Below are 19,635 nucleotides of genomic sequence, written 5' to 3'. Positions count from 1 at the left end.
CCATCAGCAGTAGCCTCCAACAACAGAACCCTGACTGTTCTCACCTAGAGGAAAACCAATGCAAAGTGCCCCTTTTATATTCCAGGACCCACTGGGTTAGATCAACATCCCCCAGTCATCCAACTTTGACTTCCAGCACAAAGTGGGTGAGACTAGAACACTGTGTCTCTGGGCAGAGTTAGCAATCTTAGTGGGTCCACTAAGTTCCCATAGGCAAGGTGAGTTTCCTGGGCTGCCTCAAGAACAGAGATACTAAACCCCTAGCAAAGGCCAAGCAGCCAGGTACTTGAGGGACAGACCCTCTATGGGCCAGGAAATTTGTTTCTTTATAATCAGACAAATCAAAGTGGGGTTTAGGGAGAACCAGGAAAAAAAAATGACTCATAGAGGCAATCATTAGATTATGAGAAGGATACCAGGCCAAGGACTCTGCATCTTCCTAGAGCTCTCTCTGCTCTGAGTGAGTGTTGGGACTGGGAGGAGAGGTGTTGTAGGAAGTCCCTGCAGCAGACACAGTGAAAGCTAGGTGGTATTGCTGGCTATGCAGCCTTCCACATACCCCTCAAGACCCTGTTGATCCACTGCATGGCAGTTTTCTTCTCTAAGTCAAAGTCTTCTGCTGTGATTCGACAGCATAGTTCTAGAGGTGGGTGCAAAATCAATGGGACGTCTCTTCTATGAGGCAACAGAGGGACCTTGCGTCTCACAGGCTTTGGGATATCAGGCGCAGGGAGGCCGTTCCTTGGGTCTCCTTGCTTGACTTGAGGAGCATCTGTGATAGCTGCTTTCTTGGCCTTCCTCTTTTTCTTTTCCTTTTTTTTCGGGTTACCTGAAGCTTCAGGACCTTTCTCACTGCCTTTCTTTGGAGCCCCCTTCGACCGCGACGAGGTTGAGCTGGGGAGTGGCGGTGCAGCACCTGGGATAGGGTCACCTGAAGCTGAGCAGCCTTTCTCTCTGCCTTTCTTTGCAGCCCGCTTTGACTGGGATGAGGCTGGGCTGGGGAGCGGCAGAGCGTCTGCAGCAGCCCCTGAAACAGCGCCTGGGGCAGCACCGGAAGCACCACCTGGAGCAGCATCTGCGGCAGCACCTGGGACAGCACCTGGGGCAGCACCTGGGGCAGCATCTGCAGCAGCACCTGGGACAGCACCTGGGGCAGCATCTGCAGCAGCACCTGAAGCAGCACCTGGGACAGCACCTGTAGCAGCACTAGAGGCAGCACCTCGGGTTGCACGTGCAGCATCGCCTTTGGCAGCCCATGAAACGGCGCCAGGAGCAGCACCTCGGGTAGCACCTGCAGCAGCAACTGAGGCAGCACCTCGGGTAGCACCTGCAGCAGCAGCTCTAGGAGCACCTGCAGCAGCATCTGGGGCAGCACCTCGGGTAGCACCTGCAGCATCAGCTCTAGGAGCACCTGCAGCAGCATCTGGGGCAGGACCTCGGGTAGCACCTGCAGCAGCAGCTCTAGGAGCATCTGCAGCAGCAGCTCTAGGAGCACCTGCAGCAGCATCTGGGGCAGCACCTCGGGTAGCACCTGCAGCAGCAGCTCTAGGAGCACCTGCAGCAGCATCTGGGGCAGCACCTCGGGTAGCATCTGCAGCAGCAGCTCTAGGAGCACCTGCAGCAGCATCTGGGGCAACACCTCCGGTAGCATGTGCACGTGCAGCAGCACCTGTGGCCGCGCCTGAAGCAGCAGCTCGGGTAGCACCTGCAGCAGCAGCTCTAGGAGCACCTGCAGCAGCATCTGGGGCAACACCTCCGGTAGCATGTGCACGTGCAGCAGCACCTGTGGCCGCGCCTGAAGCAGCAGCTCGGGTATCACGTGCATAAATTCTCTCTGGTGGCCACTGTGCTAGAGTGGAACTGTAGGAGCTGGCAATGGCATTTCGTTTGTATGAGCTCTTGAAGGCTATCTGGGATTTTTTAATATAGCTCTTTGCTGAGTTCTTGAAACAGATATCTCCACCCAAAGGACCCGGCCTGGGTGTAAAAGAAGAGAGCACATTGTTGACAATCAGACGTCCAAATGCAGATGGGGCACTCACATCGCCATCAGAGTCTTTTCCCTGACCAGAAGGCCTCTTGGTGACTGGGGAATCTTTCTCCTGCTTGGCAGATCCTTCACCTTTTCCCAAAGTAATGAGGTCTTTCTTTTTCTTTGCTCGCATTCTTTTGCTTTGGCTTTGGCTGCTCTCTTGGAGAGCACTAATCTGTATCTCCTTCCTAGACTGAGTCGAGAGGTAGCCAGTGAGGAAAGACCATATAATCAGTACGGGCTGCGCCAGAACAAAACGGAGCGTGGCTCTGCCCTTAGTAGAGACCACCTTCAGAATCATTGAGCTTCGGGGCATCCTGGAAGCCGACAGAGTCGGCACTGAGTCGTGCTGGCCACACAAGAACATTGAGGAAAAGACTCCGATGAGTAAGTCCCAAGCCTTCTCCACTGCATATCGCTTCGTGTGGACAACCGCCACGCGCCCAGGGTGCTCCTGGGAATCAGCTAAAGCCTCATCATCTTCTAAAGACGGGCTGCTCTCAGCCATGTTCAGACACTCGTCCATGGAATTAACCCAGGGAGACTGGGGAATACGGTGGACTGGTGGCGGGGGCCTCTTCTGTAGGTCCCCAGTGGATACAGTCAGGGACGGACAGCAAGGGCGAACCCAGCCCAGCCAGACAGCTCTGCACGATCGACGCCTTCAAATGGAGTCAACGGTTCAGAGACGCTTCCCTAGCTGCCGAAGGAGCCCACAGTAAGGCACGCACTGTGGAACGTGTTGCCTATGACGCGGCACTGGAACGTGTGAGCGAAGAAAGGGCACGAGCAAAGGCCACGCGAGGGAAGGGCGCGCACTAGGACCCCCTGTTGCCGATAAAAGTGACACTGGGACTACCTGCTCTCTTGTCTGGAGGCCAGTAGACAGCCCCGCCCCCCACTGTTGGAACCCTGTGACACTGAGGTGCCCCGGCCAGAGAACTATGGAGCTGCTGGACTCCGAGTTCAAAAGCGTCCCCTGGAGGTGGCAGCATCCTCCCCTCCCCCAAATAGAGGAAGGGACAACTGTTCAGAACCAGAGCTTACTGGTGCCATCCAGATACTGTAAGGCAGGTGTAACACGAATCTTAAAAAGTCTTATAACAAGCAGGGTGGCGGTGGCGCACGCCATTAATCCCAGCACTCGGGAGGCAGAGGCAGGTGGATCTCTCTGAGTTTGAGGCCAGCCTAGTCTACAGAGCGAGATCCAGGACAAGCACCAAAACTACACAGAGAAACCCAGTCTCCAAAAAACAAAAACAAAAAAAAAAAAAAAAAAAAAACAGAGCCAGATATTGGGGTAAAAGCTGAAAGATCAGAGAAGCAGAACAGCCAGCCACTGGCTTACCTCTAGAAATCCTCAGCCTCAAGAGAGCAAGTTCCTGTTTTCTCACACCTTATATACCTTTATGTCTTTATGTGTCTACCCATATTACTTCCTGGGATTAAAGGTGTGTCACCACTGCCTGGTTCTGTTTCTTTCATGTAGCCCAGTGTGGCCTTGAACTCACAGAGATCCAGATGGATCTCTGCCTCCCAAGTGATAGGATTAAAGGTGTGTGCCACCACTGCCTGACCTCTATGTCTAATTTAGTGGCTGGCTCTGTCCTCTGATCCCCAGGTAAGCTTTATTGGGATACACAAGATATCACCACACACACCTTCCCTTGAAATGTTCAAAAAAAAAAACTTCTATCATTTTAAAGTTTAAGGTTAAACGATTTCTACATCAAAATCTGGTCATTAGAGGGAACTCATGAAATTTAGATCAACAGCTATGAAGCCTGCATGGGACTGGACTAGGCCCTCTGCATAGCGAGACAGTTGTGTAGCTTGATCTGCTTAAGGGGCCTGCTGAGGGATGTCTTTCTGTATGCTGTGAATATGTGTTGCTCTGATTGGTTGATAAATAAAGCTGTGTTGGCCTATGGCAAGGCAGTTTAGAGGCAAGCAGGAAATACAAGCAGATAGACAGGAAGAAGAAAGGAGAGGGGAGAGAGACGGGAGCCAGCCACCCAAGGAGCAACATGTAATAGGGCACAGGTAAAGCCATGGAACATGCGGTGATACACAGATTCATAGTTATGGGTTAATTTAAAATATAAGAGCTAGCTAGCAAGAGGCCTGTCATAGCCTATACAGTTTGTAAATAATATAAGCCTCTGTGTGTTTACTTGGGTCTGAGCAGCTGTGGGACCAAGCAAGACACAGGATAACTTCCAACTACAGGGGCCCCCTGGCAGTAGGATCAGAATCCAACCCTGGTGCATGAGCAGGCTTTTTGGAGCCCACTACCTATGATGGGACACTTCACACAGCCTTGAGGCAGGGAGAGGGGCTTGGACTTGCCTCTACTAAGTGTACCTCCCCATGGGAGGCTGTACCTTCTTGTAGGAGGGAATGGGGGGTAGGTTGGGAGGGAGAGGCTGGAGGGGCAGGAGGAGGGAAACGGGGGATCTTTAATTGGTATTTAAAATGAATGAAATTTTTTTCTTAATAAATAAATAAACAAATCTGGTCATTGATAGATATGATAGCTCAGATGAATCTCAAAAAGCATTATGCTAGGTCAATGAATTACATCCACAAGTTATGTACTTACCTCACAACCCCATCGATATGCTATTCTTTTAGAGAGGCACACTCACAAGATGGAGAGTAAATCAGTGATTCCCAGGTCTTAGAGCTGGATGAGAGATTGAATATAAACTATAACATGAAGGAAACTGGGGGACTGAGAAGATAATCATGTAAGCTGATCAAAGCAGCTGGTACAAGCATCTATGCATTTGACAAAATTTAGGATACATCACAGAGAAGTTTACTATGGGTAATTTTAAAAGTAAGTATCTAAGTTGACACTTTATTAACCATGACTTTATACTTAAAACCAGTTTTTTTTATTTTTAAAAAATTGTGATAGGGTTTCTCTATTATGTAGCTCTGTTTGTCTTGGAACTCGCTATATATATAGACCAGACTGTCCTCGAACTCCCAGAGACCTACCTGCCTCTGTCTTCCCAGTGCTGGGATTAAAGGTGTGCACCACCACACACAGCTAAATAAAAATACTTTTAAAAGGCGTTGATTCTTCACTTGGACCACAGAGTAACCAAAGCAGGATGAATGAAAGCCTGGCATCTATCTTATTTTGCATGTCTCCTTTACTTCAGGTCAGTCACCTGCTAACCCTACACATAAGCATGTTAATAACTCAAGGAATGTCTGTCTAAAAGGCCAAGGATGTCTGACCAACCTCATTCCCCTTCATGGCTAGGGGCAAAAATAAAGATAAGAGCAACTGAATTATCTTCCTATCAGCTTTCACAGGGTCCTGCACCAGACACATAAACGTCATTGTTCTAATCCCTCAGGCCCCTTGGATAGCGGAAGAAGCCCACAGACAGATCACCCCAATCATGAGAACACCCCCAAGCAGGAGCAGTCATCTCATAGGAACCAGCTTGTCCCTTCAAATAATGAACATTTCTTTGGAGAACCTTGCAAGACCAGACCTGAGATAATGATCGGCCAGACAGCACAGAATTGCACACCTCACTCCCTGCCCCAGCTCTTCCTCTGTTGAAACCTAAAGCCCCGTCAGTGTCCTCCTGCAGATGGACTTCGTCTGTTTCTCTTCCTAGTGTGCCACACAGATTAAATCTCCTTTCTCTGCTTTTCACTGTCTCTTGCCTCTTTAGCATACTTGAGTGGACTGACCAGCCTAATCCCTTGGGACTTCCTGAGTCAAGACATTAGCTTTATCATTTTTTTTATCATGATCCTTTCCTATCTATATTAGTCATGATTCTCTAGAGGAATAAAACTGATAGAGAGAGGGGGAATTTATTAATCCATATATTAAAATTAAAATCCATACATATGTGGATTTATTAGAGTGGCTTACAGGCTGTGGTCCAGCTAGTCCAACAATGGCTGTCTCCTGACAGAAAGTACAGGAATCCAACAGTTGTTCAGCCCATAAGTCTGGATGTCTCAGCTGGTCTTCAGGATACGTTGAAATTCCAAAGAGTCAGGTCTAATGCCAGTGAAGGGGTGCCTCAGGCAGCAGGAAACAGGAACTTGTGAGTGGAAATGAGGCCAAGCAGGCGGAAAGTTAAAGCCTCTTTCTTCCAGGCCAATTATAAACATCACCCAGATTTAAAGTGTTGTCTTCCTACCTCAAATGAAATAATTAATGCCTGGATTAAGTTATTGTAGTAATTTCCCATTGACTTTAATCACAGGACATGACAACACCAAGAACCACCCTAAAGGATCTCCTGCATTCCAGACATAATCTTCTTTACCTCCACTATGGGGAAGGAATCCATGTTTCCCTTGGTAATCTGGATCAGTCAACTCTCCTAACAGTTATTCCTTTCTTAGCTTGTTGCTTAAGGGCATCAGAAACCCAAAAGTAGCCAGCGAGGAAGTCTGAGCTTCCAGTTCAATGAAATATTTGCTGTATCTCCAGGAAGGAGTGCTCCCCTCTCTGGAACCAAACTTTCTAGGCTAGCAGAACATAAGGTCACAGGAACAGGAAGTAAAAATTGTCCTAGTGGATCACTAAGGGTGATAGTGAATGGAGCCATTCATGATGTGTGTGTATCCATATATTCATTATATATATATATATATATATATATATATATATATATCGTATTATTTAAAATAACTTTTAATTTTTTTTTTTGGTTTTTTGAGACAGGATTTCTCTGTGTAGCTTTGTGCCTTTCCTGAAACTCACTCTGTAGACCAGACTGGTCTCGAACTCACAAAGATCCTACCTGCCTCTGCCTCCCGAGTGCTGGGATTAAAGTCGTGCGCCACCACCACCCAGCAAATTTAAATATTTTTTTTTTCTTTTTTTCAAGACAGGGTTTCTCTGTGTAGCTTTGCGCCTTTCCTGGAACTCACTTGGTAGACCAGGCTGGCCTCGAACTCACAGAGATCCACCTGCCTCTGCCTCCCGAGTGCTGGGATTAAAGGCGTGCGCCACCACCGCCCGGCTTAAATATTTTTTATACTCTTCCCTCCCCCGAATTTATCCAGATCCTCCTCTTCTTCCTACCCCTCAAACTTTAAGTTCTTTCTCAAAAAACACACCAAAAATTCAATACAACAACAAGATTCCAAAACTTTGATAACAAAATACATCACCAAAAAAGAAAAAAAAAACTGTAACCAAATTAAAGTGCACACACACACGCAAAATACTCCTGAATATGAGTTCTGTCCTGGAGTGATGGATATACACAGTATTACTCCATTGGTAATTTATTTTTCCCTCTCCCAGCAGGTATAAATGACAGTTCTATTGTTAACTTTTACCCTAGTGGCTAGGTTTACATTCATTCACTCTTTTTGTGTTTTGTTTTGGGTTTTGTTTGTTTGTTTTGTTTTTCAAGACAGGGTTTCTCTGTGTAGCCCTGGGTGTCCTAGAACTTACTCTGTAGTCTAGGCTGGCCTCGAACTCACAGACATCCGCCTGCCTCTGCCTCCTGAGTGCTGGGATTAAAGACGTGTGCCACCACCATCCAGCTCATTCATTTTTTTTTTAAAGAGCACAACAAAATAACAAGATAAAACAAAATCTGTCACATTGAAGTCAGACAGGACAGACCAGCAGAAGAGCCACAGAGAGGATGCAAGAGTGAGAGACCCGCTTGCTCACCTGCTCGACAATCCTATAAAAACATGGACTGGGAGCCATAATACAAGCTCAGAGGACCTGGTGCTGACCCGAGCAGGCCCTGTGCACACTGCCTCAGTCTCTGTGAGTTCATATGAGCTTTGCTCTTGTTAATTTAGAGGGTCTTGTTGTCTCGGTGTCCTCCAGCCCTTCCAGCTCTTACATTCTTTCTGCCTCCTCTTCCGAGGGGTCTCCTGAGCTCTGAGGAGAGGATTCTGATAGAGATATCCCATTTTGGGCTGAGTGTTTCAGGGTCTTTCACTCTCTTGTAATGTCTGGCTTGGGTCTATGTATTTGTTCTCATCTGCTGCAGGAGGAAGCGTCTCTGATGATGGCTGAGCAAGGATCTATGAGTATAGCAGAATATCATTAGGAGTCATTTTATCACTACTTTTTTTTTTCTAAGACTAGTATTATTTCATTTTGCCCTAGGTCCCTAGGCTATCTAGTCTCATGTTCTTGGTCACCCAAGCAGTGTTAGATATGGGTTCCATCTTGTGAAGTGGGCCTTAAGTCAGATCAGTTATTGGTTGGTTGCTCCCACAAGCATTGTACCACCATTGCCCTAGCATATCTTGCAGGTAGTACACCGCTGTAGACAAAGGAGAACAATTTCCTTTTGATGTGGTGGTTTGAATGAGAATGCCCCCAAAAGGCTCATATGTTTGAATGCTTGGTCACCAGTTAGTGGAACCATTTGGGCAGAACTAGGAGATATGGCCTTGCTGGAGTAGGTGTGGCCATGTTAGAGGAGATGTGTCACCTGAGGTGGGCTTTGAGGTTTTAAAAGCCCATACCAGGTTCAGTCTCTCTTTCTCTCTCTCTCTCTCTCTCTCTCTCTCTCTCTCTCTCTCTCTCTCTCTCTCTCTGCCTGAAATTTGTGGATCAGATATGAGCTCTCAGCTACTTCTCCAGGACGATGCCTGCTGCCTGTTGCCATGCTCCTCAATATGATAATCATGGACAAACCCTCTGAAACTGTAAACTAAATTATTTTTTTCTATAAGTTTCCTTGGTTATGGTGTCTCCTCAAAGCAATAGAACAGTAGCTAAGACACTATCTAAGGCCTTATTAGCCCTAGATGGACTGACTCTCCCAGGGCTAGCCAATGCACAGAGATAATGAACAATCCACTCCAGAGAAAATTTGTGGACTCTATCCCTAGCACCAGGGAAGAAAAATCAAAGAACAAATATAAATGAACTAATCTTACAGCTACCTCCCTCATCTATCAGGCTGTCATCCTCTGGACCCCTATCTCCCTGATCCAAGCACTCTAGTATCCTAGCACCAGCAATCAGGCAAGTAGGGATAGCCCAGTACCCAAGGGCCTACTTAAAATCATCCAAACTGGCCAATCCCAAGCCTGCTTACTCTATCTCACCCTTCCCTTCCTATGGAAACCATAATAACTAACAGCTCTTAAACACATTATCCCTCTGCCTTCTGATTAGCCCTGGAGATCCTCTTTGTACTCCCTTCCCGAGTCACATGTTCCCCTCCTTGGATCTGTGAGTGACAGTCTTTTTCCAATGACAGCCATCTTAAATAATAAAACCTGTATTTAAACAGGCACACGAATTATTGAGAATCACCAAGACAATTCAAGAGAGAATGAATAGATGTGGTTTGCTGTCACAAATGAAGGATTTGTTTCAGACCCATATACTTTTAAGGTGGCTTGGTACGGCACAAAGACAGGTGACTAGACCTTTGGACTAGACCAGAGAACCCAGAGACAGGTTTAGCTCACAGACAACTTTAAAACACATCTTGCAATGTACTTCACATGTGGTCCTTCTGCTTATATGACCCATGCCCCAACAGATGTCCTCAGCTGGGGACCACTGGTGGCATAAGCATCTCCAAGCCATAAACCCTAGAGTCCTTCAACGAGGGAAAGTGTGCTGGCCTCTACCTACTTCATTTTCTCAATATGCAAATTAAGATAGATGTTACGACTGCACGGTAGTGGTTTGGTGTATTATTTATTTTGTTGCCATGGTAAAACACCATGGGCAGATGCAGCTTAGGAAATAAAGAGTTTGCTTTGTCTTACAGCTCCATAGTGGCAGGGTAGGCGTGGCAACAAGCAGCAGGAGGAAGTAGCTAAGAGATCGCATCTTCGACACAAACAAGAAACCCCAAGTGAATCAGAAATAGTTTGAGGCTATCAGCTCTCAAAGTCTGCCTCCAGTGACATGCTTCCTCCAGCAAGGCTCCACTTCCTAAAGTGTTCCCCAAGCAGCGTCCCCAACTGGTGACCAAGTGTTCAAATACATGAGCCCACGAGTGATGTATTTCATTGGAAGTGTTACACATGGCCAGTCGATTCAACAAAGGCAAGAACCTCCTGCTTGCTCCTATCTTTAGCATGAGTGACTGCCACGTGACAGGACGAGCCTGATTAACTGCTGAATGGACAAACAAATGCAACTGCTATAGGTACTTAGCACAGAGTCTGGGAGCATCTGATTAGTGTAACTACCTCACTGGGCCTGCTGGCGTCCCAGCAGAGGTGGGAAGGAAGGAAGAGGTGCATCTGCGATGTCACGGGTGTCGGGATAGCTTTTCTGCTGATTAGTCAGTTCTACTCTCCTACGGCGTCCGTGATCTTAAAAGGACAAATTATGAATGCTAAATACCATTACGAAGGTCTCACTAAACGCAGTTTGGAAAGATAATGTGAATCACTCCAATTTAAAAAAATAAATAAATAACTGGAGAAGTAATTCTAAAGATGACCCATCTAAGGTACAAAATATGGCCACATGGTGGCACCATGTAGCCAGTCAACAGATAGTTGCCGTCATTAGTGTCTTACAATCCAGGCTGTTCCATGCCAGCATCTCAGCCTTCACATGTATTTTCTGTGAATATCCTGTTTTAAAGTCCTCATCACTGAGATCATTCTTCCCTGGAGGATAGAGCTGAGAGATAACAGGAAAAATTCACATCTGAGTGTCTGTGAGGTAGAAAGTTATGGACACGCAAGACCAACAGACACAAATGTAGGAGCACCAAGAACAGGCACATAGCCAGCTGTGACAGGACATGTTTGTGATCCCAGCACTTGGGAGGCTGAGACAGTAGGATTTCCATGAGTTTGAGGCCAAATTAGACTACATAGGGAGTTTTGCGCCAGCCTAATACATAGCAAGACCCTGTCTCAAAAAGAAAAAAAGAGTATACACACTTACATAAGACTCTCTTCCTACTTTATCTACATACAGGTACACACACACACAAAGACACTAATCTTGATGTCTGCTCTGACATACATGTATGTACTCTTCAGAAGTCTATTACTTCAAATAAAATAGAGCCACTTTGAAATCTCGAGGCATCACTCTTAGACCTGTCTCTCTCAGAGCCAGGTGGAAGGAGTCAAGTCCCCTTTCCCAACCTCCCTTTAGATATTTAAAGATTCAGTACTGTCTTCATGTGGGACAATTTCAGTGCCAGCAAGATCACAATTATGTCCCCCACACCATGAATAATAAATGAGAATGAACAGGTAAGCAGCCTGGTAAGGGTCATGAGGTTGGGTGTCAGAGTTCCATGTGAAAGGGACTTCATCTTTCCTTTGGGGAAAAAACTCCTGCCTGCCTGCCTATCTCCCTTCCTTCTTTCCTCTAGCTATAATTTGAATGTGTCCTTCAAATTTTCCTGTACTGGGGGCCTGGGGATATAGATCAGTGGAGCATACATGAAACCCTGGATACCATCCCAGTACTACATAAACCAGTATGGTATCTCATGCCTGAAACCCCAGCACTCGAGACGAAGGTGAAAAGATCATAAATTCAAGGTCATCCTTGGCTAAATAGTGAGTTCAAGGCCATCCTAGATCACATGAGACCGTGTCCTAGATAGATAGATAGATAGATAGATAGATAGATAGATAGATAGATAGATAGATATGATAGATAGATAGATAGGTAGATAGATAGATAGATAGATAGATAGATAGATAGATAGATAGATAGATAGATAGATAGATAGATAGGTAGGTAGGTAGATAGATAGATAGATATGATAGATAGGTAGATAGATAGATAGATAGATAGATAGATAGATAGATAGATAGATAGATAGATAGATAGATAGATAATTTAATGCCCAAATTGATATGATAATGTTAACTGTGGGAGGATTAGACAAGTTCATCAAATTCTGCACAGTACTGGTGTCTCTAGACAAGACAAGACACACAAACTAGCACACCTACAGTATCTTGTCACATGATGCTGCCCTGTACCATGCTATGACACAACAAGGAACCCCTTACCAATACCCCGGACTTGCTGGCAAATAAACTTCTCTTCCTTATAAGTTATCCAATCTTGAATTTCTCTGTTTGTTTTAGCAATAGAACCCACTAAAAGATGCCTCTCTTTTTCCTCACCTAAAATAAATTACATTGAACATTTCCTCTGCCACTTGCTTTTTTCCCATGGATATCTCATGCCATTAGTACATGAAAGTTTAATCACATCCTATTACCTGGCTCTCTGGTACTCCACTCGGGGTGGCTGTTCTAACTCCCTTTCTGTTGCTGCCATAAAATGCCCTATTAAAAAAAAGCAACGTAGGGAAGAAAGTCTTTATTCAGCTTACAATTGTAGGTTAAAGTTCATCATCACAGGAAGTCAAGGCAGCAGGAACCTACGACAGCTAGTCACATCCACAGTCAGGAGCAGAGAGAAATGAATGCATGCATACTTGCTCCTCAGCTAGCTTTCTCTACCCTTACACAGCCCAGGTGCCCCCAAGCCAGGAAATGGCACTGCTCACGGTCAGTCTGGGTCTTCCCACATCAGGTAAGGCAATCAAGATAATCCCTAATAGACACACTCACTGGTCAACCTAATATAGACAACCCTCATTTGTCAGGTTGACAATTGAGGCTAACCATTACAGTGGCTTTATTAAGTTATTCAAATAAATCCTGTTTTAGAGCTTCTCTCACACACATAAATGTGGAGGTTTTGATATTCACATACTGTAACTCACAGGCATGGAATATACACATTTTTATCCATAACTGAATGAAATTACAGCCAGGAACCATTCCCCCATTTGTGAAGACTGTGTGAGCCAACAATCTATGCCTATAGATTATCCAACCTTTTATAGATTAAATCCGGTCCTCCCTGTCTGACTCCGGTTCCCTTTGGTAAGTTCCTCCATCCATCCCATGTGGATGTTGTAAAGGCTACACAAAGTTCCTCCTCCAACCTCAGCAGTGCCCCACAGTCTGAGCTCTCCTCTGTTTTTGACCACTGGTATGTAGCTGACTGATTGGAGCTATGCTCTGCTGAAGCTTCCCATGGTGGCTGTGGCTCCTCCACACCGCATCTGCTGGGGTACTGTGGGAACTGGTCCAGGGACTTCTCCTCCCCCTTCCTAGCTTGTATTGAGCAGGGCCCTCTCTGGGAAGCTGCTTTGGGTCTGTCACTATGAGTATCTCTCTGAGCCCATTCCACAGGCTGGCTGGTTCTGTGGTCTTTCCTACGGGGCCCACGTTATTCCTGGCAACTCCCTCAGAGGTAAAGTGCTACCTCTACACCGTGAGGTAGCCTCCCATGACCACTCCTGTTCTCTCTTCAAGCCAGGGTCTAAGCGCCGGGAACTCCCAGTATCTTTGAAAGTGCAGACCTCATCTGACTCCATTTTGTTCCTGCCTCGTTCCCTTCCTCCTACCTGCCTATGACGTGCACAACTTTCCTTCAGGCAGGGTCTTAGGTAGTAACTGCTTCCTTCCCTACTACTTTGTGGCTTCATTTTTATAAACTCTGTGGTCTGATCCTTCTAAGCTTGGCCTTTCCCAAAGTTCAAACCAAAACCATCTAACACTCCTAGCAAGCTCCAATCAAAATGCTTCTCGCATTTAGGATATTTACTCTTTTCAGTGTTCTGAAACATTTAATCTGAAATTCTCGGCTGGTTGATTTCTTTTTGGAGATCCACCTCCCCTTCCAAACTTCCAACATGCTGCCATAAGCATGTACATCTCACACTGGCTGCTGAGTCGCAAGAGTGCTAAGGGAAAGTCTTCTTGGTGCCACTTATGCTGAAATGGCTCAGTTAAAGTAAGTCAGCAACTCATCGACAAAGAAAAGAGAAATCACCTTCCGCATTGAGCAGATGGCACTGTCAAAAACCACCGTAGCAGTGAGTGGCTATGGGAGAAGGAAGGAGAGTTTGTGGCCAGCTTTAAAATCTACCACGTGAATAGAAGAGGAAAACATAATAAACCCCCTTTTAATATAAATAATATATAAATTTAACATATAAATATATACTATGTGTTCATCTAGTATATATTCATTTTATCAGTTCTGTTCCTTTAGAGAACGCTGATTGACCCATTTTCAATTAACATATGTGGATCATGTGATATAAAGGTCCAACTTAACTGCTCATGACTGTCCGTTGGCACCAATCCCATTTACTGAAGAGGCTATTTCTTCCAAGACCTTGGAAGTCTTGTCAAAAAGTTCATTGGTTCAAGGGAGGATTTCAGGGAGATGGATAATAGAGAAACATCAGGAATCTGTCTCCCTGCCTAGATGACTGCAGTGGCAAAGCTTGGCTAAGGTCATTATTTGGGCTCTCTGGAGTCTATAGAAGGCAACAGCCAATGGGAGGCCTGGATGGGCAAATTGAGGGTCACTTCAGTTCCTCGCTCAGCCATGAGGTGGGCCGAGCTATGCACACATTCCTGGGGTAGCAACATACCAGCATTTCTCAGAGCCCAGGTGGGTACAAATACGAAGAATGCTTGACTAGCCTGCTGAAAACTGTGTCTGATCAGAGAGGCAGATGGAGGAGCGGCAGCCATCTTTGCTCCTCCACCCTCTGTTACAAACCCCACATCCTTGCTGAATCAACTTCCAGGGTGTTTAAAGGAAAGTTACATTTTTCCTCCTTCATTCTTTTTTTTTATTTTCCTCCATTTTAAGCCAGCCATTAAAGGCTAGGACCTTCAAAAGCAATTGTTTATACAGACAAAATTGGAAAGTCACCATACACACCCCAGGGAAAGAAATCCACCACACAACCACAAAGAGGTATGACATGACAGTCACAGTTCCATGAAGTACATGGTGCTCAATAGTGATGAAAGGGGCTGCTAGCTTCTCGTCACTCTAATGTGTTCCTTCTATGTCTTAGCTCCCTTCTCTGTTGTGACAAATGCCATGACCAAAAGCAGCTTTGGGAGGACAGGGTTTATTTCATTTTGCAGGTTACAGCCCACCATCCAGGGAAGTCAAGGCAGGAAGTGAAGGCAGGAACTGGAAGGAGAAAACACACAGGAAGGAGCCCGCTTCCACAGCTTGTTCAGCTACCTTTCTTGTACAGCCCAAGCCCGTATATCTAGGAATGGAGCTACCCAGTGTTCTGGGTCTCCCTACATTAGTCAAGAATAAAGGAAGTATTCCCACCGACAAGCCCACAGGCCAATCTGATGGAGGCAGTTCTTCAGTTGGGTCCTTCATCCCAGCTATGACACACTGGCAATCAAGATTAGCCACCCCACATCTGTGTGTTCGCTAGTCTTATGTCAACTTGACACACAAACTAGAGTTATCGGAAAGGAGGGAACCTCAGTTGAGAAAATGCTTCCGTAAGATTTGGCTGTGAGGCATTTTCTTTAAGGGATTTGATGTGGGAGGGCCCAGCCCATTATGGATGGTGCCATCCCTGGTCTGGTGGTCCTGGGTTCTGTAAGAAAGCAGGTAGAGCAAGCCATGGAGAGCAAGCCAGTAAGCAGCACCCCTCCATGGCCTCTGCATCAGCTCCTGCCTCCAGGTTCTTGCTCTGCTTGAGTTCTTGTCCTGACTTCCTTTGATGAAGAACTGTGATATGGAAGTGTAAACTGAATAAACTCTTTCCTCCACAAGTTGCTTTGGTCAAGGTATTTCATCACAGCAATAGTATCCCTGACTAAGACAACCTGTAAAAGCATTTACCATGAAACAGTAAATGGGCCATGTTAAGCCAGCAACAGCTATATAACTTCGTATTTCTTGCATGAGTTTCTTGTGCTTGATTTAATCTTTTGTTGTTTTGGTATCACGACAAAAGGAGAAATAGACTGTACCTTGTATACATCCTAAATCCTAGACGTGAGATTTGTGTGAGTATACGCTATGATATCGAATGACAAAAATCACTCGACAGCATGCTGCTTGGAACACCCCTCTCCCATCACTCAGTGATGTGTGACTGAGTGAGGAACTTTTACAGATTCACAAGAGAATGACAGGCAGTAGAAAGTGGATGAAAGATCACACAGGCTCTTCAAAGCAGAGTATATGCCGATAACTAGCACATGTGTTAATACAAATAAAAAGTGACACGATTTCCAGTTAGACCAGAATACCTTTTCCTTTCTACCATGAACAACTAGAAAGCAAGCCCTTTTACATGTTGGGCAGCAACTAGGTAAGGCCTATAAATATTTTAACTTTCTGTCCAAGGGCACTATGTGGATCAAGGAGATGAAACCTATGTGAATTATGGTCCAGAACATAGCAAATCAATGAATTGAACTTCGTCAAAGCCAAAAACTTCTGCTTTACAAAATACATATTTTTTAATTGATTTATCTTTGGGACTGGAGAGATGGATCAGTGGTTACGAGTTCTGGTTGCTCTTCTAGAGGACCCAGATTCAGTTCTCAGAACCCACGTGGCAACCCACAACCATCTGTAGCTCCAGTCCCAGGGGATCTAACACTTGACCTCCTCTGGCACTTCGTGCAGGTGGTACATAGACATACATATACATAAAATAAAAAGAGGTTTAAAAAGTTTGAGATTTACTTATTTTCATTTTATGTGTATGAGTGATTTGGTTATTCGTAGGTATGCATATACATGCATCACATGTATGCAGTGCCACAGAGGTCAGAAGATGAAGCAAATCTCCTGGAGCTGGAGTTACAAGTGGTTGGGAGCAGAATGTGGATGCTGGGAATTGAACCCAGGTCTTCTGCAAGAGTATCAGGTGTTGTTAACCACTAAACCATATTCCCAGCTCCCCCAAAAGCCAGGAAACTCTTAAGAGAATGGCAAGACAAAATGCAGATAACATTTACAAATCATATTCCTGATAAATTATATTTCTGTATCTAAATATCCAATGGGCTCTAAAATACCACCAACAACAAAGCTCTTTTAAAAACAGCAAACATTTTCAGATAAAAGCAGCAAATAACTAGAAAATGAAATGTCCACATATGTTTATCTGTTCAAATGCATAGGAATATTAACTATCTGGGGCTAAGTCTAACAATGTTCAAGAGCTTGACACATAAAACTATGAAAGATGACTGACAGATAAATCCTAAAATGGAACAATATTCAATGCTTGTGGGTTGAAAGGAAGTCAGCTTTCCCAAATTGCTGATAGACTAATTATTTAAATCAGTATGCCGGAATATCAAAAGTGTCTAGAAACTGACAGAAATGAGTCTGGAATGTGAACGGAAGTGTAACTTGTAGAGAATTGAAGTTACTTTTGAAGAGTAAGTTAGGAGGGTTTATACTTCCAGATATGAAGCAAAGGTTCAACCACGGTGGATCAGTACAAAACTTGGCATCGAGACAAAGCCCAGAAACAGTCCCTTCCAAACAGATGCTGTTTACAGCCAAGGCAGAAATAAAAAGCAATGCAAGAAGAATGATCGCTTCACAACTGGTTATGGAGAAAAAGAAGGTAAGCTTGACCCTTCTCTACCTCACAGTCATTACAAGTGCCTGGGGGTCTAAACGTAAAAGAAAAACAATGAGAATTTGTCATTGGCAAAGGTAGTGAATGTCTTTGTGATATTAAGACAGAAAAAGATTTCTTTGAATGAATATAAATGACACTAGCCAAAAGGAAAATGATTGACTCATAAAGGTGCTGCACTGAACTAATACCACCATTGTCTCCCCAGTCCTAAGATAACTATAAAGAGTGAGGTAGAGCCGTGGCATGCATCAGGAGGCTGAGGCAGAAGGACTGTTTGAGCCCAAGAGTTTGAGGACAGCCTAGGCAACAGAATGAGATTCTATCTCAAAAAGAATAAAAAATAAGATGCTGAATGGGAGAGGGGATTTGTTACCTCGGTGACCAAGTGTGTTTCCCAAAGATGGCTTCCACAATATCTCCCTTGCTTTGCCCTGTCAAGAGGTAGGGAGAATGTCCTTTGCTCGGGCTCTATTTCTTCAGGACCATTTCATAACTCACTTTGGAGAAGCCATTATGCATGAGATTGCCATAGGGGAAAGCCTGTGGGTGGGTGTACCAGCTAACAGCCTCAGCTGAATTTCCAGCGGATCATCATCGACAGTGACACCGCCCCCACCCCCAAGCCTTCCCATTCAATGGCACCTTCAGATTGCTAACAGCCCAATCAAGAACCACAAAAATGCCTCTTTCAGGCTCCTGGTTTCCTCAAACAGGAATGAGATAAGAGTTGCCTTTTCACAGCTGGGTGTGGTGACACATGCCTTTAATCCCGGCACTCCAGAAGCAGAGGCAGGCGGATCTCTGAGTTTAAGACTAACCTGTTCTACATAGCTATTTCCAGGACAGCCAGGGCTACAAGAAGAAACCCTGTCTTGAAAAGCCAAGGGGAAAAGAGAAAGAAAGAAAGAAAGAAAGAAAGAAAGAAAGAAAGAAAGAAAGAAAGAAAGAAAGAAAGAAAGAAAGAAAGAAAGAAAGAAAGAAAGAAAGGAAGGAAGGAAGGAAGGAAGGAAGGAAGAAAGGAAGAAAGAAAGGAAGAAAGAAAGAATTGTCACTTTGTGTCTCACATTATGAGGTACACTGTTACACAACAAACAAGGCTGAGCAAGGAAACACAGAATTTATTTAAAAACAACAAACCAACCTCCTTGCAGATCGGTAAGAAAAACGACAGGCACTAGAGCAAAAGATTTGAAATCCAAATGGCCAGTTATAAAAAATGTGTTCAGCCTCAGTGGCAGTTAGGGGAAAAGCCAATTAATACCATAACGGAATTCCAGTACAAGCTAAATAAAATTAAAAAACTAGTCAGCGCCGTCTGCCTGCATTGAAGACATACATAAGTAGCAGTTTCATTCCTATTCAGTTTTCTTGTGCTTGAGAGTGGGAGACTTCAAAACGGCCATCATCATCATCATCATCATCAGTCTGGACTTGATTTTTGGCAAGGATGACCAAGGGCTGGGAAGTGGGGAGCGTGGGAACAGTGTGAACAGATTAAATAAAAGCAGAAGTTGAAATCGTCATTGTCATTCGAATTTATTTTGAAATAGGAAAATTCTAGCAAAAGAACTACAAAGAGAAAGGAAGTCTGTGCGAGAGCGTTTGCCAAAACAGAAAGTGAAGTGTCACCTGATAAAAAAGACTTATGAATGAGCTCAGAGCAAAAGTATTTGGTGGGGAAGCTAAAGCGAAAAAGCCAGTCGTCCAGAGGGAGTGGGGAGGCAGTTACCTGCAGGGCTCCATTCACACCATCTAAGTAAGAGGCTTCTGCACGGTGCTCGCTAAGACTTAACGTACAGCTGTTTTAACCTTATATTCGTTGCCACTTTGCTCACTGATGGACGGGAAATACAGGAAAACACCACTGCCCCGTTTTGTTCACTCCCCGACGCCACAAAGCGCCCGGGAGACAGTGCAGTCACCTGCGCGCCTCGCCCGCCAGCAGTGGCCCTGGAGGGGGGCTAGTTTGGGACAGGGAGCCTTTGGCATAGACTGCGCAAAGTGGGCGCTCTCCGTACTGGGGCTGTATTCTGCTCGGACCGGCTGGAAGGGACAGAGAGGGGCGAGGGGCGGGCTGAGGCTACGGTGACCCTCCTCCCACCCCCACCCCCCGAGCCCCGCCCCGGGCTGCCTCGGCCCCGCCCTCGGGCCGCTGCCGGG

The 19,635-nt window shown here is 45.3% G+C and overlaps 1 protein-coding gene across 1 annotated transcript; it reads right to left on the bottom strand.

The window, feature by feature from the left end:
- Positions 1-703: 703 nt before the first annotated feature.
- LOC128122608 (uncharacterized) lies at positions 704-13,871 on the bottom strand. Its single transcript, XM_052758246.1, has 5 exons — positions 13,863-13,871; positions 10,553-10,658; positions 10,222-10,342; positions 1,784-2,694; positions 704-1,719 (listed from the first exon to the last, which is right to left on the bottom strand). The coding sequence occupies exons 1-5, from the start codon at positions 13,869-13,871 to the stop codon at positions 704-706; spliced, it is 2,163 nt and encodes a 720-aa protein (XP_052614206.1).
- Positions 13,872-19,635: the final 5,764 nt, after the last annotated feature.

This window comes from Peromyscus californicus, unplaced genomic scaffold (genome assembly GCF_007827085.1).
Source record: "Peromyscus californicus insignis strain IS unplaced genomic scaffold, ASM782708v3 Scaffold_3__1_contigs__length_106647218, whole genome shotgun sequence".
NCBI classification, from domain to species: Eukaryota; Metazoa; Chordata; class Mammalia; order Rodentia; family Cricetidae; genus Peromyscus; species Peromyscus californicus.
This window is presented reverse-complemented; position numbering and strand designations above follow the sequence as displayed.

What these genes read in the sequence shown, in the direction of transcription:
- LOC128122608 (XM_052758246.1), bottom strand. An exon ending in GGCATGGAACAGCCTGGATT is followed by an intron (nt 10,343 to 10,552) that starts GTAAGACACTAA and finishes TGTCCTTTTAAG; the next exon opens with ATCACGGACGCCGTAGGAGA. An exon ending in CTGGGACGCCAGCAGGCCCA is followed by an intron (nt 2,695 to 10,221) that starts GTGAGGTAGTTA and finishes CTCCATTTGAAG; the next exon opens with GCGTCGATCGTGCAGAGCTG.